The sequence below is a fragment of the Gopherus evgoodei genome, chromosome 11 (assembly GCF_007399415.2).
Source record: "Gopherus evgoodei ecotype Sinaloan lineage chromosome 11, rGopEvg1_v1.p, whole genome shotgun sequence".
Taxonomy (NCBI): Eukaryota; Metazoa; Chordata; order Testudines; family Testudinidae; genus Gopherus; species Gopherus evgoodei.
Window position 1 is genome coordinate 49,781,823 of NC_044332.1, and position 21,667 is coordinate 49,803,489.

General features: G+C 40.8%; 2 protein-coding genes across 3 annotated transcripts in view; one reads left to right on the forward strand and one right to left on the reverse strand.

The window, feature by feature from the left end:
- Window positions 1–1,297: 1,297 nt before the first annotated feature.
- On the forward strand, window positions 1,298–12,737 carry ERMN (ermin). Its single transcript, XM_030581089.1, has 3 exons — window positions 1,298–1,756; window positions 2,147–2,239; window positions 10,091–12,737. The coding sequence occupies exons 1-3, from the start codon at window positions 1,510–1,512 to the stop codon at window positions 10,582–10,584; spliced, it is 834 nt and encodes a 277-aa protein (XP_030436949.1). The 5' UTR covers window positions 1,298–1,509; the 3' UTR covers window positions 10,585–12,737.
- Window positions 12,738–14,908: 2,171 nt separating this feature from the next.
- The window catches only part of GALNT5 (polypeptide N-acetylgalactosaminyltransferase 5), a 35,837-nt gene continuing 29,078 nt past the window's right edge, over window positions 14,909–21,667 (reverse strand). For both annotated transcript variants that reach the window (XM_030580742.1, XM_030580741.1), the window contains one exon: window positions 14,909–21,169. In XM_030580742.1, the coding sequence (XP_030436602.1) occupies window positions 21,029–21,169 (141 nt within the window). In that variant the 3' untranslated portion in view covers window positions 14,909–21,028. The remainder of the gene's footprint in view (window positions 21,170–21,667) is intronic.

Below are 21,667 nucleotides of genomic sequence, written 5' to 3' on the forward strand. Positions count from 1 at the left end.
CACATTCAATCCAATGAGATATCACTGTCTACCAGATCAAAACTTTTAGAATGACACCTCACAAGGCATACTTTGTATAAGACATATCCTAATTACTTGACAGTGGTGAATATTGGGGTGTCAGGGTGTAACAGCACTGACATGAAAAGACATTTAAAGCAGATTTCATTCTTACGTAAACTTGGCTTCAGATGCCTGGCTTGTAGGAGAGACTCTGAGGACAAGTTCAGCTATGGGCAGAAAATGCCTGACACCCAGGTCCAGCCAGCTGCTTCCCAGTGAACTACAGCAATGAGTTCACTCATTCTTTGTGAGTACTGTACCTTAGAAAAAGTTTCTCAAACTCAGTCAGCTTGTAGGTCAGGTTGATAATCAGTGATGTACGTATTAGTCTCATGCCACTGCCCTATTATGTTCCTTTAACATAGGGAATATTATTGTTGCTGGGACTAAAACTTGGATTGGCAAAATAGGGAAACACTGTTGATATGTTATACTATGAGCCAGGCTGTTTGCTGAGACTTTATCCTCATTCTACTGGAAGTTTTTCTACCACACACGGTAACACTTAGAAATATCCTGTCATCTGGAGCTCTCTGCCCCATCGACTCACCTTCTCATTTCAAATCTCATTTCAAAATGTTTCTGTCTCTTGTGCCTGTCCTGCTGCTATTTTTTTCATTTTAATTCTCTGGTCTTATTTCTAAGTGGCAAATTTTGAGAAATGCTGAGTGCTTGCAGCTTCCACTGAATTAAATGCCCATGGCAGGTGCTCAGCACCTCTCATGGTTTACCCCTATCTCTGTAAAGCCTTTTTGGCCCGAGTGATGCTGTCCTAAAGGAAGTAGCATTATACTGTATTGTATGCAAAATATGTGCACTTATTAAACAAGCTAGTTTATTTCTTACCAAATAGAAAATGAAGCCATTGTCTGACCCCACAGTATTTCAAGGTTTACCAGAACATAAACCTGGTTGGGAATGTTAAGCTGGTTACATATAACTAATATGAATAAAGGTGGTCACTCACTATGGCTTAAAGATTTAGAACAATTGTTGCTCCTGTTACAAGGCGAACACACAAAGAGCCATTGTGACAAGAGTACAAAATCTCTGTTTATTACCATGGGGCTGACATGCTGAAAGACCCACTCTGCATACCAGCACAAAAGCTTTGTTGCTTCAGATTGTTTGTTTATGTAAATTAAAATGGTGCATTTAATTATGCAACTGGAAGACTCTAAGCAACAAGCAAGGTGCTGATTGGATAGTTTTATAGAAAAAGACTGCTGGCAAATCCTAGACAAATCCTGACATTGTTACTCTGTTCTCTGTTTTGCTACAACGCCTTCAGAAGAAGAAAAGCTTGTTGACTATTTGAGGGGGGGAGGCAGAACAGTGAAAAAGGTAATAAGGTGTTTGGCTTATTTTTTCTGCAGTGGTTGTAGGATACTGGAACTTCAGTGAAAGTGTACGACCCAAAGGAATTAACTGGACACTACAGTAATCATGACAGAAGAAGTCCCAATTGCATCTAGCATACTTGAGTACAATGGGAATGTACCACCTGAAAAAACTCAGCTGCAGGTCATTGATATTATTGACGAAATAGCAAAATCTGTTGGGACAGTTCCATGTGAAAATTCAGAAACCAGTCCTGAAGCTCCACTTAAAAAGGAAAATCAAGAAGATAACAAGAATTCAGTAGAGGACAACACAATATGTGGTGCTCTTGACGGGGAGAAGCAATGTGAAGGTAAAGTACAATACTGCCTCTTTTCAATTTGTTTGGGGAAAAAAACCCAATCCTTTATTTCACATATAGCATAATGAATAATAGAATGTAATTTACATGTTATCAGAAACTCCACACATGTGAATAGACATAAACCAGGATAAGAGGTGATTCACAATCAGATATAAATTTGAACTAACAAGGAATGGAAACAATGAGGAAGAGAAATTATTAGCTGTCTACAGTATTGCTACAAGCATGGCAGGATGAAGTAAGAGCTGAAGAGATAAGCAGTTTTTAGTTCTCACTTATCATATACAGGTGACAGTATATAACTATGAAAACTAGTCATCATCATCATTACTAACTCCTGTCATTAGTCACTTTCTCACTGTCTTGTGTCTTCTAAAGAAAAACAAGAGGAAAACAATGCAACTCTAGAGGAGGGATCAGCTGACATCCCTTCCGAGAACACAAGAACTGATGAAGAGAAATCAAGAGAAGGTAATGAGAAATGCTGTCTGATGTATGATATTTTGCTGACCATATGAACACAGGGATGGCTTTTGAAAAGAACAATTGCACGGGTATTTATTTTTCCAAATAACAAGATAGGAAACTTCTCTGAATTCTAATTCTGCAATGAGCAGTAAGTCACTCATGATTTATAGCACTGCTGAACCTTAGAAAACATAACTGGTACTTCAAGGTGCAACATGCCTGAATTAGCGGATCTGATTATTAGTGTTTAGAGAAGAGATTGCTATAGTTACCTTTCTTTTTCATAAGCCCATCTGACTGTAATATCATTCATGTAGTATCTCCAGCTCTTACCATACCAGCTTGCACATGAATAGTAACCACCTCCTCAAATACAGTATAGATCTATTTAGAAAAATACAGAAAAATAACTCTGATTCAAGTGTGAAAAATATTTCAATGTTAAAATCATGTGAACACAGAGAATTACTATATGGAACTTTCAGGGATAGGTGCAGAAGAGCTGTATAAATGCTACCAAATATGGTATCCTCAGACTCTGAGGATAATTACACTTGCTTTGATTAAGGAAAGGAACAATATATAAACGTTTATCAGTGGCTACATTATATTTCAGATGCTCCATAGGTTTGAGAAAGGCTTTTCCTTCTTAAAGTGACATCTATATTCCAGCAGTGTTGCCTTACAAGTGTACAATAAAACCTAGTAAGTAATCTTTCACAGACTCCCCTCTCCCCAACGCCTGGCCACAAGCACTTTATCTCTAAATTGCAGGCAGCTTTTTAGTACCGAACCAATTTAGCCTAATTAATACTTAAGACCCCACAGGCAAAATGTTGAATAGATCATTTGTCGCAACATTAAAGCGTCATTTAAAATAGAGATGTGCCAAATAGGACAAATAGGAGATACCCATCTAAATGTAGTCTGCCACCTTTGAATGGGAGAAGCAAGTATAGAATATGTCTTGAGGGAATATACAAACCACCTGTGATTAATCCAGCTGGCGACTGGATGTCACTGTTGCGCTGTAAAAATACAATGTAGGGAGAGGGTGAGATCATTGGAAAACTGGTCTAATGGGCCTGTTTTGCCTCCCTCACTGTATAGTTTAATCTCAAGGCTTGCTAGAATCCTGGTTCCTGGTAAGGGCCTGATCCTTCTCCCATTAACCTCAGTGGCAAAACACCAATGGATTTCAGTAAGAACAGGACTGGGCCTCAAATGAGCCAATGTAGAATACCTACGCCAGTTGCATTGGCTCGTCTAACAGCTCTTTCCCAAGGCAAGGACACTTTCACCACACTGTTAAATTCCTCTTCTCCCCCCACCCACCCATAACAATCCTTTTACCTTGTTTCAGTTTCCAGTGTCCTTTTTAGTCATTCCCCCAAGATCTCTAGCTACTTCCCTGGCAGTCATGGAAACCTCCTTTAAGCCTTTCTTCAGTCTTCTGGTGGGTCAGTGTTTTCTACTTCGCTGCTTTCTGCACGGCAGGAAATCCAACTCTGATTATTTTTATAATGGAAAGTTATTTTCCTGTTTGTTTTATTACTTTAGAAATATCAGATCTTGACTACCTTCTATTTTTGGTGGAGGGACAATTTTGGGTAAGATCTCTGGAGGACCTGGATGATGGGATTATTAATTACTTTTTGTATTACAATACAGTAGTACCTAAAGGTCCCAACTGCGATAAGGCTCCCATTAAGCTAGATACTATGTAAATGCATGATAAATGACAGCTTGCCCCAAAGAGCCTTCAATCTAAGTAGACAAGACAGGCAAAGGCTGGGAAGAGAAAAAGAGGTACAGAAATGTGAAGCGACTTGCACAAATTCACACATCAGGTCAGAAGTGAAGCTGGAAATTAAAAGTAGAATGGAAAGTAGATCTCCTAATTTCCAGTCCAGTTACACTGCCTCCACTGAGCGTTACCTCCTACAAGGCTGAAACTCATAGACTCTCAGATTCTGAGTTGCAGCTCTCCCATCTCAACTGAGGGGGCAGGGATATTGAGGTGGCAGGGAATGTGCAAGCTTCAACATCCCATTCCTAATTAGCTGTCAGACCATCTGCTGAGGTGTCAGCTTCCTTTGATATCACCAATCTAGGTCCTCCAAAAATCTTGCCAAAGTCTCTGGCAAAACAAGGGAAGTGGTGGAAGAGGGGAATTAATAGTGTGAGATCATGAGGTGAGGCCATCTTTCAACACTAAATGGAGCAAACACAATGATGATATTCACTTTGCAGTTCCCCTTTATTTCAGATTCTCACTGGGTCCATCTACTACCATCTCATTGAAAGACCTAACGACAAAGACAGTGCACAAATGCTACATTTTCCAGTAGCTCCTAACTCTTTGTCAACACAATTCATCTTTATATGGCAACAACAACACCTTTCTGAGCTGATTGTCCACCTTCACAAGGCTGGGGGAGTGGGGGTATCCAGCACAGAAATAACTTTAAACTAGACTCTTCTTTATTCTATCTTTCCTCCTCTAAAATTCTTTCAGAACTTCCTGGTTCACTGATGGTATCTCAGAATGTATCATTCTGGGACCTCATTCTGGGACCTGGTATTTATGATGCCAGATACTGTTATATCTTCTCAGAACCATAAAGAGGAAGAACAGTGGGTACTATTAAAATATCAGCGTTTGGTAATAGACACCACATAGTTACCACATAGCTTCTTATTCTAATTATAAAGGGCAAGTGTGATAGTGTATCTCAGATACCACCCTGCGGTAATTGTTAGCAAATCCTCACTTTTTAATTGTGGCCATTGGAGCAAGACAGGGCCACCCTGGGGGACAAGTGGGGAAATTTGCCCCAGGCCCCGCAGGGGCCCCCACGAGTGTTTTATGGGGCCCCTGGAGCGGGGTCCTTCACTCGCTTCGAGGGCCCCGGAAAACTCTCGTGGGGCCCAGACCCCTGGAGCTTCTTCAGCTCTGGGTCTTTGGTGGTGGGGGGTCCTTCCACCCCAGGACCTGCCGCCGAAGTGTTGGGTCTTTGGTCGCAATTCAGCAGTAGGGGCTCCCTGCCGCCGAAGACTCTAGGCCCCCTGAATCCTCTGGGTGGCCCTGGAGCAAGAAGGTTTCACAGAGTGAGAAAAAGGCAGTGTTAATTAAAACTTATTTCTTTGCTGAATACTCCTCAAAGCCAGGTTATTGAGGTTTTCAGCACACAGAAACCAGTGCTTAATTGAGATTTAATTTTAGTTTTACATCTCATATTTAATGAATGAATGAAGGGTAGGCTGAATCTTAAGTGAACAGCTCACTGAAACTTGGGACTCATTTTCCTTTCTCTTGAAAATCTTTTATTCTCCCCTTATGGGTGTAAGGATCACCGATTTTAATACCTGTTTTGCATTGGAGAAATAACAAAAACATAAAAATACCATATGTTTGGAGCTAAATAAGATGACTTTAAATATCAGGCAAAATGTCCCAAAGATTAAATCTGTGGAATATTTTCCTATAGAAAGCTCCATTACCTTTATTCTAGGGACTAAACCTTTTTGTGGCAGAATTGTATGGTCTAGATGACCTAATATGTCTCCACCTTCTGATTTCTGCTGATTCTTTGAAAAAAAAGGTCTCTCATTTCAGGGCATACGCTGATTTAGAGTGGGGATTAGCGTGGAGTTTCCCCTAATGGCAAAGTACAAAAATCATGTTTCTTGAGGTTTTTCTTCCCTTGAAGCATCAAGTGTAGGCAATGATACAATTACTGTTAGAAACTAGAGTAGATGAACCAATTGTCTGCACTAAACAAGTGACCATATGATGACTCACCATTTCCTAAAAAGAGATTAGCAAATTATATATTCACTTATATCAATCCAGTTCACTTAAAATTCATTTTAATTCCAAAAGCTCAAACCAGCAGGTTGTTTCCGGAACTCTCACTTTTCTTGTCTTTTTAGTCTTTTTTTTTCCCTTCTGTTTTTTAAGTTTCTTTTTTTAAACAAATTACAGTTGGAAAAATGCCTGTCCGCTCTCATTGATACCATGATGAAAACATTGTTTAAGTTATTGCAGTTCTGTTCCAATGTTTTTAACTGGATCTCATTATCCTGGAAGAGTCTTACTCTTATGAATGGATGAAGACTAAAGTGCTGATAACCAGTAGTAGAGTATGAGTTAATGGGGCCCAGAAATACCAAAATTTCCTAGAACCCTAGGATGGACTCCTGCTTGATTCCATGCTTCTGGGGTCTCACTGTGCTTTTCCTACAGCCTCTCACAGGGTAGGAAAAAGCCTACTTGCTGCAAAATGCTGCTAAGTCTTTGTGCTGAGCTGCTTAGTGTGCTGCTTGGTGAGGGAATGAAAAAAAAACCAATTGATGCAGCCCAGGGATCTGCAGCGTGAGCCCATGCCTGAAGATGTAGGATGCTGTCTCTTCCAGATGGCAAAGCCTCCTTTCAAATTGGGGACCCACATTCTGCCTTAAACCACCACAGCTGGCCACAAGGGAAACAGTGTTCAATCCTTTTAAGCTGCAATGTCTGACAGAATCAAGGATTAGAATGCCGTGCTGTCTGGTCTGTCAGTAACATATCCATAACTGAAGAGAGAAAATATCCTGGATCTACTGAACAATGATCTGTTATGACTCATGGGACAAAATCTTTGCTGTGCCTCCTTGAGAATGGTGAGAATGATCAAGAACATAACTTCCTGATTCTCCACTGGCTGAAGGTCCCATGCCAAAGATTTAAATGGTATAAACCCTGAGGTGACCCTAACTCATGACTGTGTCATTGTAGACCAGCCCACAGGATTAGGTAGTCATAACTCTTTCTCTAAATCTTTTTCCTCCCCCACTTATCTAAACTGAATAGAACAGGAATGTAGAGGAAAATCTAGCCCTAGGGCCAGATTGTTATCTCTTACTGGCAGTGCCTAACATCTTTCTCTTCAGTGAGTCTCATTATTGGGGATACTCGCCATGTAGTGTACTCAGCACGAGTAAGGATATCACAATCTGGCCTGTATTGAGGGGAAAATGGTTTTAAAACAAAATCCTAAAGGTTTGAATATACGGGACTGAGCATGTGCAGCAGAAAATTCTGGTGAGCTGTTAGCTGTGCACTTATAAAAATATTGTGGTTTAAAAAAACACACACACAGCAAAGTTGTTTGGTTACAGGAAGTTACAAGTTCATTTGCAGAAGCAGGAAGAGATTGCAAACTCAATAGGCTTAATAGTCTTTGAGCAAGATGTTGTTGAGCTTGTGAGGAGAACCAGCCTCTTTGTTGTGCCTGAGGGAATTTATAGCACATTTGTAACTCTTGATCCAGGAGTGGAGTGACACACTTTGCAGGAAAAGCAGGTAGAACCTTCTCTCTGTGGAGGCAAACAACTGTGCAAGAAAGTGATGTTACACTGGTTCCATGTTCAGCTATCTTGGAAACCCTGTCTGGTTTGCTGCATATAATGTCCAGTGGAATAGACTAAGGGGGTTGTTATCTGAACAATGGAGGATGGGAACACAGCAAGCAGGTATTAGCTGTGTAGTGAAGCTGTTCCTCTTTGGTTAAATAAACTGGAGTGAGGGGACTGGACATTTAGTCTCCCACCTCCTAAGTGAGTGCCCCACGCACCAGGCCATCGACTCATTCTCACCTTTGCTCTTTGGCCCACTGACTCTTTAAGTATTTAGCCAAAGTGAAATAGCTTCAACTGGGGAGACTGAGGCTGCCCCCTATCAGAATATTCCATAGCCCAGTGGTTGAGGAACTCATGTGAGAGGTGACAAATTCCTGTTCAAATTCTGTTCTCCTCATCATGCAGAGAGGGGACTTGAGCCAGAGTTCTCCCACAGGCCAGGTGAGTAACCTTATCTCTGGGCTAAAAGTTATGAGAGAGGTGATCCTACTTCAGCCATTTTGTGTGGAGTTAGGCAGCATCTGAACATGCCTACTGGATTGGGCCCTACAGATAAGCTAGGTGGTGAAGCACCTCTCTTTCCTCCATTTGTGAATCACATTGGAGCTTAGGCGTTCAGATGCCTAGACCTAGGCAGCAGTGCGCATGCCCAGAGACAGAAATTTAGGCACCTAGGGAATTTGTACTGTTGAAATGTAAGTGCTGAGTGAGTATAGGTGCTTACAGGGTTAGGTGGCAGCTGAGCTGGGTTTTTGTGAATACAAGTAGCCCCTAAATCTGGGATTTAGGAGTCTGAACTGGCAGTTAGGCACCCAAGTCTTTTTGTGACTCTAGCCCCAAGAGTTCTGGTTAACTATGCTCAAGATAATTGAGGTTGACTCCAGAGCTAGCTTAGCTGATGAAGCCTGTTGAGCTTGGCAGCTCAAGCCACAAATAGCTCTGAAATGATCTTTTCTGTAAAAATAAACATGCAAAAAAGCAAAACAACTCCCCCCACCCATACCTCCAGTCCAAACAAGTCCAGCAATCCTCCCTCTACCCCATACACACTATGTTAATGCAATATTAATGGCACAAGGTTGCCTCATAAGAGCATGGGCTGCATTAGTTCCTTGCACTCTTGGAAGGAGGTGGCAGGCCAGCATGCCCATCCTAGTGAGAGAGTAGAAAGGCTCCTTGTGCCCTTTCTTACCCACCACCCCCATGCAGGAGCCTAGCCATCATTTGACTCTAAGATTGTGACCGTGTTGACGTTGAAAGAGAAACCATGGCCCATGACATCTTTCCAATTTCCTGACTTTTTGGCATTTCCTGACTTTTGAGAGCTTGATTTCAGGACCTTCACATTGCATTAAGACTGATTATTTACATTAGCCATAACAAACCTTGGCAAAACATTTACTATATTTAGATTTGCTTTCACATTATGTCACAAGCCATAACTTTCCAGCATCATGAAGGTGCACAAATTGATATTATTTATCACACCTATAATGCTATAGAAGTGCATGGCACTTTGCAAAACAAGTAAGGTCGTGATCTGTGCCCTAAAGAATTTACAGTTGAAGGGCCCAATTCTGGCTGTGGTACCATTCGTGTCAACGAGTTATGCCTGCGAGCACTAATACCTAGTAATAACAATTTTCAGAATCAGGCTCTAAACAGAGACTAGGAGGAGACAATAGGACAGAAAGGGCTGGAGTTTGAAGAGATTGAAGACAATATGAACACAAGGTTACTTGAATGCAGTTGGGGGAGGGTTGAACCATGTGGTTTATTTATTTTAACTAGATAATAGTACTCAAGTGTTTACATACAAACACCACTCCTTGAAGAAGGAAGTTGTTATGGTTTGCATTACAGTACTGAGGCCCCAACCATTATCAGAGCCCCATGCTGCTTAGGTGTTATATAAACACATGATGAGAGAGACAGTTCCTGCCCCCAAAGTTTCCAGTCTAAACAGACAAAGGATAGGAAGGGAAGCAGTGGCACAGCGACTCACCCAACATCACAGAGCAGGTCCAGGAATAGATTCTAGGTGTCCCTGATTTCCAGGTCCATGTGCTACCACAGTACCTCTCCTTTTCAAGGACAGATGGTGGATGCGTGATAGATGGTATAGAGGAAGGTACTGGTAAAAACCACAAACTGGAACAAATAGTTATTCTAGATACAAAATCCACGAATGGGCAGGTTGGTATAAATGTGGCGCATATCTGAGTGTTCCTGGTGATAGAAAATCCAGCCTCAAGATATAGCTAGCTCCTGACACATAGTCCTGTTCTGGAAAATGGTTGTTCAGTTTATCCTGCACTTTCATGGTGGTGGGATCTGCATATGTGAGCTATGGAAAGCCAGACTAAAATTCAAATGCAACTTTTAACATATTGCAGCATAAGAAATCCCCCATCCCATACTTTATCCGAAACTAATTGTTTTTTGATGCAGGACCCTGTGAGGAGATTATTCCTGTAAGCACCAAAGAATGTGAAATAACTAGACAGGAGGAAAGGAACACAGAGCAACCTCAGGAAGAAACAGCTACTCATGCTAATGAGGCCAAGGAGTTCCAAACAGCAGGAGCCCAGGAAGAAGCGTGGATGCTTGAACCCAAGGAGCAAATTAAAGCTGATACACAATTAGACGACAGAGAGAATGCAGAGGAGGAGGAGGAGGAGGAAGCACAGCTGATAGAAAGCAAGAAAGAAAATAGTGGGCAGTCTCCTTTAAAGAAGCAAGAAAATGACAGGGAGGAATGCTCTCCTACCAGCCCCAGTTTTAACTTCCAGGCTGAGAAACCTGAGGAGCAGCCAGGCTCAGGGAAAAAAAATGATATCTCCAGGCACAGTTATTCTAGATACAATACAATCTCCTATCGCAAGATCAGAAAAGGAAACACTAAACAAAGAATTGATGAATTTGAGTCCATGATGCATTTATAAACTGAGGTGGGGAATTTGCCTAAGCTGAGAGTGCATTTTGTTTTTTCAAGACGTATCGCTTCATGTCATATCAAGTCATCATTATATCCTTTTTGTATGTAATTTCATAATACACTGTGTAAATTTAACCTCTGTATTTCACTTTGAAATCATACAGAAGCATCCATAGGAGAAAAATAAAATCAGCAGTTTGCTAAATATAATACAAGCTGATTTAAAGTTTATCCATCCCCATCTCCCTCGTCCTGGTTTTGTAACAAGATTCAGGCACTAGAAATTTTTGAACTAATTGGAAATTCTGTAGCTGCATGCAGCAGAAAATGACCCATGCTATTTGCCATTCTGGTAATTAGTTGGCAGCAGAACAGTTCCAGTAAAACTAGAGAGTGCAGTAATGATAATAAAAGAAACAACTGTTTGCAACAGCAATGCTCTCTGTTTTGAAATCTGTTTATGTTGGTGTCTTACGGTGCACTAAAGCCGCCTTGTGCTATCACCAGTCCGTTTCCACTTTGTGCTGATGGAATCAAGGGCTAATTGCATAAACACATAAATATAGATCAACAGAAAATAAGCACATAATGTTTCATTTGACAAAGGTTCCTTCTCTGGCCCACACCCTGGTAGTGCTCCTTAATATATAACTTTAATCTGGAATGCACTGGTGTAATTACAAACAGTTACATCCAGCATCTAATACCATTAGTATCATCTGAGGGCACCTCTTAATTTTTGGGTCTTAATGGCTGGCACTATATATAATTCATTTTGTAAATGTTGGCATTTGCTGTTAAAATGTTCATGTTTCAATTAAACTCATTCTTGGGTTGATATATTCTGAATCTTTAGGAAATAGACAATAATATATTACTTCAGATCTGCACTAAATGGTTTTTACAGTAATAGATATTTTTGTTTCAGTCCATATATTTTAGTTAATATGATTAAGTTAAATATAAAATGAATACAAAAAAAGTTAACATAATTTTAAGCTTTATGAGAATATCTCCAGTAACTAAAAGCAGCCCCTTTTTTGGTAAATATCTTTTCCCCTTTCCCAGAGAATCACTTCATAATAAAATTCCTTCCTTAGTAGCCTGTGTCAGCTGTAGCCAGAGTATCACCAGTTACTGTGGGAGGAGATGTAATTGTTTTCAATTCAGAGCTTACATGAATATTATCTCTCTCTCTCTCTCCCCTCCCTGCCAAAAAAAAAAGGGGAGGGGAGAGGAGGAAAGCATGCTGGCTAAACATGACATGAATGGTTAATTTATCCATGAGCAGCTGTGGCAACTAATATCCAGACAGCTCATATGTATCTTTTGTGAATCTTCCATCAGTTACTGGTAAATTAGATAATTGCATAGATACTGTACCATACAAATTGAAGGTCAGCATTTTATACACGTACATATATATGGCACATATCATGTGTTTGTGTCTGTCTGTCTACCTGATCAAAACCCACAACACTGAAAATCAGTACTCTTCAAATGCTGCCATTTTGGATCCAAGTGTTTCTCACAACATTTCTTATCAGTTTTAAAAATACTCAATATTCTTTAAATGCAGCTTAAATCTCAGATCTTAGTGAGATTTTCAAAACCAGGCACATTTGAAGCATCAGCTGTTTTAAGTTGCCTGAGCACATTTCAATATATTTGTAAACTCTTGAATAACTACAGTCTGCATGAGCTGACATTGCTCAAATATTTTAAAGAAAAATTCACCTTGGGCTGAGACAAGCTTGGCAAATTTCATCCCAGAAGGAATTTGTTTGGGAAAGTGGTCAGCAACAGAACAAGAGTGAGAGAGGAGGTTAGAAAGGAAGTTGGAACTCACTGTTAAAGACAGGGAAATCTACCACACCTGCTAGAATAATGGCTCTTTTAATAACTAGTTTTACATTTTCAGCAGCACCAAATATTGTTCTGAATTTTTTGTCCTACATAAAAGGCAATTATGTATTGGCTATATGCAACAAAAAAAAAGACAATTCTTCATTGTACAAACAAAACACAGTGCTCATTGTACTATTCAGCCTTGTTTATTTGCTCTTTGATTTGTGAAAACCCAGTGGTTAGCTCTTATGAAGTTGTATTGCTGTTTTATTAAAAAATAAGATAAACCAGACTTCATTCCTGGACATTCAAGTGAGAATTACTTATTTTCTTTAAAAAGTATTTCATTGCTGGGCCTGGTTTTCAGTGGTGCTGAGCACCTGTAACTTCCATTGACTTCTGAAGTTGTGGTTGAAAAGCATTTCTGAAGAACCAGACCCCATCAAGTTCACCAGTTGAGAGTTAATTAACTGCCTTATGAAAGATGCTAGATAAACACCCCTGGAGAATGAAGCTGATTATCCACTGAACAGGTACATCATGGACATAAGCAATGCAAGTTTCCCCACATTACCCCACCAATGTGTTTCAATCCTGTCCTGGAGGGACTCTTCTGTCTCTACTGCTGGAAGGCAATTCCATCTTCAGGAATATTCAAACTAAAAATTGCTGTTGAAACAATCGTAAAGGTGACAATTAGAACCAATTGTGCTGGTGATTTTATGACCTAGATACTTCTTGACCAGAAGCTGGAATGAGATCACAATTCATTTCATGGGGCCACCAAACAGCCATCAAAATAGTCATGAATTTCAATGATTGCCAACCTGGGGCTGGATTAGAATGGGTAGCCTAAAAGTAAAAGATGGAATCTTCTTGGGATGAGGATGAGCGTGGAGGGTGGGAAACACTGGCTGCAATGTGATTTTGATTATCAGTGCTCTAATTGCTTGAGCCTTATTTGAAACCAATCACTTAAAGGCAGATTTTCAAAGGCACTTAGGAGGCTAAAGATGCAGATGGGCACATAGTAGGATTTTCAAAAGCACATAATGAAGTTAGATACCTAGGTCTCACTGAAGTCAATGGGATTTAGGTGCCTTACCTACTGAGATGGTTTTGAAAATCCCACTAGGCAACTACCTGCATATTTAGAGGCCTAAGTGCCTTTGAAATCTGGCCCCTTGAGCTTAACAGTTCCCTACCTCGCCATTCAATTTGCTTGACATTTGCCTTTGAATAAAAGTCATGGAATTTATTCTCTTTCTCTCAAAGGCCAATATTGCTAAAAATATTCTGTACAGAAAAAAATGGACTAATTTACCTCAGAGAAGCAGGCAATTTTCTGCAAGTGTGTGTGTATATAAATACACACGCACACATGTTTCTGAGTGGAATGGGGTGGGTTAGTTTTTATTACATGTAGGTCAAATAAGCTTAGTCTTGGGAGGAGTGAGTGCAGCCAGAGGCTAAGTTGTGACTTTCGGCAGTCTTCAACAGGCGATAGTCTATGAAATCCATCATCTCAGGAGTAGAACAAAGGGAAGGGAATACTTATAGGATGGAAGTTTCTATGGTCCTGATTCTATTTCCATTTAATCCAAATGACAAAAGTCCCATTCACTTAAATCGTGCAGGATCAGGCTCCATGATAGATGACCAACTGGCATAGCTCAGACATATCTCAAAGACTTGATTCCTTTCCACAGTGGAGGTACCCTGTCATGTGATGTTGGTGCACACTTGAGATTTTTTTAAGGGTTTTAGAAAAGCTGATACCAATGGATACATTTTTTAAAATTTAACTATTTAAATGGCAACATTTTAATTTGGATTTCAACATCTTCCTGCTGTGTTAGCAACAATTACCATGAACAACAACCAGATTCAATAGAGGAAGGTCTATTTTCACTAGCTAAACTCAGTGAAATGCAAAATGGAAATAAACAGCATTATTAGTACAAAGTGAATTGGAGATTTAAAAGTGCTTTGCATTTTAATAATTTACAGCAGTGACAGGCAACCTGCGGCCTGCAGATCAATGGTAGTCAACCTGCGGCCCGTCAGGGTAATCTGCTGGCGGGCCATGAGATGGTTTATTTACATTGACCGTCTGCAGGCACAGCTGCCTGCAGCTTCCAGTGGCCATGGTTCGCCGTTCTTGGCCAATGGGAGCTGCGGGAAGTGGCACAGGCCTTAGGGACATGCTGGCTGCCACTTCCCGCAGCTCCCATTGGCTGGGAACAGCAAACCACGGCCACTGGGAGCTGCGGGCAGCTGTGCCTGTGGATGGTCAATGTAAATAAACTGTCTCGTGGCCCGCCAGCGGATTACCCTGACGGGCCGCAGGTTGATTGCCACTGATCTGCAGTGTTACCCAACAGTGACCCAGAGAAGGAAACATTCCTTGGAATTCAGGAGAGCTAGTGACACAGTAACCATAGAGACACTCCAGAACAGGATATTCATGTACAGTCCTTTATTTCCATCTTTTCTAACTTATTTTTGTATACAAATCAAATCAGGTTTTCAACTTCAGCCTTTTGGATCCAGACTACTTAGATAAATTGACAGGGTGAAGGCCTGTTATTTTACAGCATATATGGACTGTTAAAACTCCCCATAAATCACATTTTATAGAAGACATTTGTTCACATTTTAAAAACATGTACACCTTTCTCATCAACATGGTCATGAACAAAGCTATCATTCTTAAAATTTCTTTTACATTTGAGATATTTACATTGCATAGTGTCCCTGGGTACATTTTAAAATTCACAAAAAATGCTTTTAGGCAGAAATAATCTCAATTTTTTGAATAGGTACAAATGGAAACTAAAATAAAAGGGTTAAGTTCAGGAACAGCAGTTATATGTCAAATGATGCCTACATAGGACAATTCATTGCTTAAAACATAAAAAGTACCTAGCACCATTTTCAATTAAACAATTGAGCCGCAAGTGGACAATGACCAAGGGTCAGATTCTGGCCACTGCTAGATGGCTGGTTTGCACAGCTCACATTCCCAAAACAGGCCTAAAGTTGATTTAAGAGTATTGCTACAGTGCAATGGGGTAATGCGATCGCAGCAGGTATAGGCACACCCAACCTAGCTTTGATCAAACCAGCTTATTCAAAATAGCATTGTAGACATGGTGTCACCACAGCCTGCCAGCCCAAGTACAATCCTGCATGGGACCTCCACTTGTGCTGCCACAGCTTCAATGCTATTTTTAGTGAGCTGGCTTGATCAAAACTAGTTTAGGTATGTCTGTACATGCTGCAATCGCACCTCCTGGTTGCAGTGTAGACGTACCATAACTGGCTAATCGGGGATTCCATCATAGGGTAGTTGGCCAGGGGGTAAAGGAGGAATGATGAGCAGTACTGTGGTTTGGCACTCCCTGGCTGCTGGAATGATCTGTTGGTGGCTGTTATTGCTTTGAGCAGGGCTGTTGCTGCAGTAAGTTGCTCCTGAGGACTGGACTAACATGCAGAGGCTCAAGAATCAAGGACCTACCAAGTTTGCCAACAGCCTTTGCAGCACCTACTTTCCCCCAAGTGCCAAATTCTTTGTCCCAAAGCTCTGGTCCCAAGCTTCTAGTGTAGTGTCTTTTATGACTCATTAGAAAAGTTAGATGATGTACGTAAATATTTCTATTGTTTTGGAGTGATCCTAATTTTTGCTGTCTTTGGCAAAAATCTCTGGAAAAGATTGATGTGAATTTCAGTGTTATTGGCTTTTTTCATCATCCTTATAGGAATGAGACTGTGTTAATTTCTACCCTTAAATGCACATGCTACTCTGACTACAGCCTGGATCATCGCTCTAATATATGTATAATAGATGATCCCTCATCGACAGGGGGATGGAATATGATTTAAGAGGTCTCGTACATCTCTAATGTCTATAATCCAAAGACATGAAAGGTATTAGAGTGCAGCATTTGGTACTCAGGTTGTGAATGACATCACTGGAAAGTGTTAAAATTGTTTATTTGATTTTTGAAAAGATGAGCATGATAATCATCTGTCTGTATCCTAGCCAAACAAGTCAGAGCCACTTGGCTACAGAGGAGCCGGAAACATATGCACGCTTGCAGAAGAGTTGCCAAAGGGAGTAAGGCTCATTCTAGTAAATGGTCTCACATTTTTCTAATTAGAAGTGATTTTCATTTGCATCTGTGAACTAAGGACACTGGAGGTGGTAATGGTAATCTGGTCTCTTACATGGGAATGTCAATGAGTGAGCAGGGACAAAGGTGTTCTTCACGTCTCGTGGGCTCTAGAAGGCCCTCTTGGACAAATATAATTGTGAGTGGTTCCATGAAACCAAGAAAAACATATGCAGCCTTCTTTGAATATTTCGGGAGTATGCCAGAAAAATGTTCTCAGACAAGGTTGATTGGTATAATCTGAATGTTTCATAATATTGTGTAACAGAACAGCAACAGTATTATTACCAGTAGTCCCTAGGGACATGTTAGACATGTTAAGTAAGAGATACCAACACCGAAGTGAACATTTACACAAATCAGGAATAACAGTACAAATGACAAGACTGGAAATGTGAAGTGATCATGACATATGACCATTTGGTGCATGTTAAGTGACAAATGATTGAATGTCAGCAAGCAGAATTTAATGAAATTCATGCGTCTGATAAAACATGACTGCACAAACAACATCTGTGTAATTTTTCTGATAGTCACTGCAGGCTAGTTGTATTACAAAAGGGGAAAAAAATCAGGAAGACAGTTAGGATAGAAGCCAACTGTGAAAGTCTGTTAGGCAAATCAATATTTTGGCAGGCTCAGCCTGTCAAATACTGTCAGTGTTGCACCCTGATGTGAAAGGTAAAGTTATACAGAGGCCCCTTTGAAAAATCAAAGAGAAAAGACGAGTTATTGCGTAACCGCCTGTAAACACTAGAGATGGCGAAGGCTTGGCTGTCATGAACAGCAAGATATGAACTGAGTTGAACGTTCAGTCCTATGTATGCAGAGAAATAAGGCAACATGCTCATATCTGGATAAACCAATTTTTCAACATACAAGGCAATGGCCAAGGAGTGTAAGAATTACATTTCTATTATGGACCATTCACACTTACATGAGACTCCAGTTTGTCACAAAACATAACAAAAACATGAAAAAGGCATAATAAAAAGCTCAAGGAGAAAGTCCCATGTGCAAAACATTACGATATCCTGGATGTAGATATCATGTCGCAGCTGAATTTGACCCTATCAAAAAAGTAATAAATGTTCTTTTGCTAAATGATGACAGTTATTCCAGTAGGGTTCCCCCCTTCCCATACAACAGACATAAAAGATCTTTTAAAAAGTTTCACAGTATGAAAAATGTACATGAGGATTAATTCAGAGGGGTATTCAATATGTTGAGTTTTGTCAACTGAGTGTATTGATTCCAAAAGCTGTAAGAGTAAAGGTGAGTCCTCATTTTTACTGCACTACATCTAATTCTATTTTCCATGTGAGGTACATGAATAAGGTCAAGAACAGGAAGCACTAAATTCTACAGCCCTTTTTCAGACAAAACGCTTAGTTACTTTAATGGGGTTTTTAATGTTATTGGCTAGATTCTGGCTGCAAAGTCAGTGAAGAATTCCCCTGCTGCAGTAACGCTGTCACAGCCGGCTCCTGTGTCAGCCTACCACCCATGGCACAAGGGGAGTATTAGGGTGGATAAGGAGGCTAGCAGAGCTCTGCTGCACTAAACAAATCCTCCACTCGTGTAGGGTCCCCTAGGGATCCTAGGTCAGAGATATAAATCAGAACTGCCTCTGAGATGAGCCATTGCAGACTGGCCAGGATCAGGCCAGATTCAAGGGCTCTAACTTGCTCCCTAACATCTCCCTCAATTCCTCTGTGTTGGGTGAAGTCCAGATGCAGGGGAGAATCTAGCGCTATATGTCCCACTGACTTAACAACTGTAGCACTTTGATCTAAGAGAGTAAACATGGAAACCCATCTTCCAAATCAGCTCTTTATGAGGGAAGGGTCAGCACTTACGTGTCCTTAGCTTCTATGTTCATAGGCTTAAAACTTATCTGGAAAGTCTGAAATGGAAATATGGGACATATAGTCTTAGGGGACAATTTTGCCTTCAGTGCGGCAGGGTGGATCTTCACTCAGATCTTCTACCCTCTCTTCATGCACAGAACAACTCCTGCTCCTGGACATGTGGAGCTCCTACTCACTGTCTCCCCCTCCTATGAATATTCTAAATCAAGTCTGGAGGGTTCTACACACAAAAAGGGCAGATCAGAGCAAAGAGCCACCATTATACCCTTTCTCTGGGAGCAACTTTTATCAGTGTTCCCTTTGGTTGCTTTCCAGTGAAGAGAATGCAAAGCAAAACAAAAAGTATAAGGCTTGATTGTGCTCTGGCTCTGAGGGAATGTACAAGGGACTCAGGAGGGTATGAGTCCATATGTTCAGCTGGGCACAGGGTCTGCAAGGAGCTACTGCTGCTAGTGGTATTAGCCAGTCCAAAGGCTCATGACCCTGCCATGCCTATTGAACTGGTCAGCGTAGCTGGTGGTCGTCTGAAGGAGATAATGGGCAGTCATAAGAGGGAGCTGAAGGACTGTGGATAGGTGCTAGTGTAGGCCAAGCAAAGAGATTCATCAGGAAGGAGTTTGATGGTAAGGCTATGAGAGGGGCTCTTTTAATAAACCAATCCTACACTTTTCAAAAGGTTCAAGCTTGGTTTGTAGAAACCAAACATTTTAGCCAATTCTTATAACAACTGCTTTTCCCGTCAAAGTGTAACATCACATGCTCTTTATCATTAATCGATACAATACCAAGGCTAGCTCCTGCCCTCCGCTATATGGCTGCCCTGGGGCATAAGCAGACACAGGGAGTCACTTTCATCCTCTCTCCCTACTAGCAGCAAGCTAGGAACTATTTAGTGCTGAGGGGAGCAGAAGGAGATAGTAACAGGCTATTATGCCATCGAAATGTTGGAACCTCAAGTGGGCAAAGTCAGTTAGGAGACATCACCCTTTGCAGTCAGCTAGTGCACATGCTGCATTCTCCCCACCCTGAGACATTCTTATCCTGTGCTTCTACCTGGTACACAGCTGCCACTGCCACTCTGCTCCCACCAATGCACAGCTCCGCCAGTGAAGCATAGAAAATGCCCTATCTATGTGTTTGCATCACAGACCAGCTACAGTTCAGCCAATCAAATGGATTAAAAAAATATATGGATGTCTATACTCAACAGACAGGAATGTATTCAGCAAAAGTCTAATCTGCTATTACATACTTTTAACAACTGCCCACCTTCTCATTCATCTTAGGTACAAAAACATTCAAAGCTTCCATGATAGATCATTTTCTATTCTAAGAAAAACAAAGATTCCATTTTTTCCACAGTGGCATGAGAAAGGAACAGGCAATTAACATAGATGCAGATTTTCTCAGCTTTTGTCCCCTTGTGTTAAAAGTTTAACATTATTTAAGCTTTTCTGGTTTGCTTTGCACTGAATACATATACAGTACTATCGCATAACATGTGGCCAACCCAGGAGCCATGAAATCATGCCCAACAGTGTGTGGGTGCCATCTTGGATTTACTAGTAGCGAGAAACAAGTCCCTGCAGGTCTGTTTTTTTCAGGTTAAGCAGGCCCTTTCTGAGGATATTCATCAGCACACGGTTCCCACACCCTTTGGTTTATTTTCCCTTTTCATGGCTCTGTGCTGTGCTGAGGCATGTCTTTCTGGCTGAGAAGCGCTGAATGGAGAGTCTCTTTAAAGTCTACTGCATTCATACTGTTCTTGCACTGGCCCAGAGGGTTAGCTGTAGAGCTAGATAAGGCACACCCCACTGCTTTGCATCCTAACTACTCCCTGCCCATCTAGGAAGCAGGAGGTCAAACCAAGGTAGCAAATTCACGGTGCCTGTGTGCAAATACAGCACTTATAGACCCTTGCCTGCTGCTAGGTTAGAAGTGCTTAAAGGTTTATATTTTTTTGTGATTAAAGACGGGCTCTTATCATGGGAAACCAAGCTTCAAAGGTGGCTCCAGATACCTACCTTTCAGAATCAGTGAATCCAATTTGGTAGGAGCAGATTCCTGTTATCCTGGATGGATTTTTAGGTACTGGGCCTGGGTACTTTCATTTTGCTGGTTTGTGAAAGGATAAATGAGCAAATGTGGATCTTCCAAACAGCAGCACAAGATGCTACGTGCAGTCATAGGGGTTGAACCCTGGAACTATTTCTGGTAGCTTACATTAATCTCTCTGAAGCCAGTCAGTGAAGGTCTGCTTAAGGTGGGAATGAGGAACTTTAGAAAGTATTTCCATTTACTGAAACAACTTTCATTCAACCTTCCCCAAGTGCCCCACAGTGAGTGGAAAATATGCCTGAATGTTTTAAACCGTATCAAACCAGATGTGCTGTTGCTTGATATTTTGATCTCTCAATATGGTGATTTAAAATGATGGATTTAAATTACCATTAGGAAATGAACCTCCAATTTTGTAATTGCTGTCACAAGTCTCTCAGATGTCATTCTTGAATTCACATGATTTGAATTCTCTGTTTCTGTTTTGATCGTGTTCTCTTCAGTCAGCATAATAATTTCCAAACTGCCATTTCTGATAAGGATTTGAGGCATCACAGGCATTAACCCTCAGGATTTTGTGAGACTGATCCACTTCCAAACATGTTGGCTGCTGAAGGTGTTCTAAAACCATGTGATCCATCTAAAGGGAAACAGCATAGGACAATCGGTAACAGGACTCATACAGCAATTGTTATTATTTGCAACTGGGAAAAAAAAGCTTCAGAAATTATACTCAGTGTTCCCTAATGGAGATTTTTGATTCCCGAGGATGCGCCCATTTTTGCATTTCTGCATTATGTAATGATTCATTCACAGGCTTAAAGGGAATTTTGGGTGGGATCCAAAGCTTACACCTGTTGTTGAACTAGAACTATATTACACCTTCTGTGCTTCATTTTAATTTTAATTCTTTGGAAATTAACGGATTAGTTCACTTGCTGTCTGAATGGTAATTATCATGCAAAGAAAATGACTCCAGATGCATTTGCAATATAGAATAACGTATGGCAGGAGACTTTGATTTTCATATTGTGGTATTTTGCAACTGATGAAGTAAAAGCACACTTGCTATGATGAAAAGTGTGTTAGGTAATTTGTTAATTAAGTCCAAGAGCTGGGATGCTAAATTGGATTATGA

Excerpts from the sequence above, each read along its gene's own strand:
- ERMN (XM_030581089.1), top strand. The coding sequence starts at position 1,510 with ATGACAGAAGAAGTCCCAATTGCATCTAGCATACTTGAGTACAATGGG. Across the intron at positions 1,757-2,146 it reads CGGGGAGAAGCAATGTGAAG|AAAAACAAGAGGAAAACAAT; the intron begins GTAAAGTACAAT and ends TGTCTTCTAAAG. Across the intron at positions 2,240-10,090 it reads TGAAGAGAAATCAAGAGAAG|GACCCTGTGAGGAGATTATT; the intron begins GTAATGAGAAAT and ends TTTTTGATGCAG.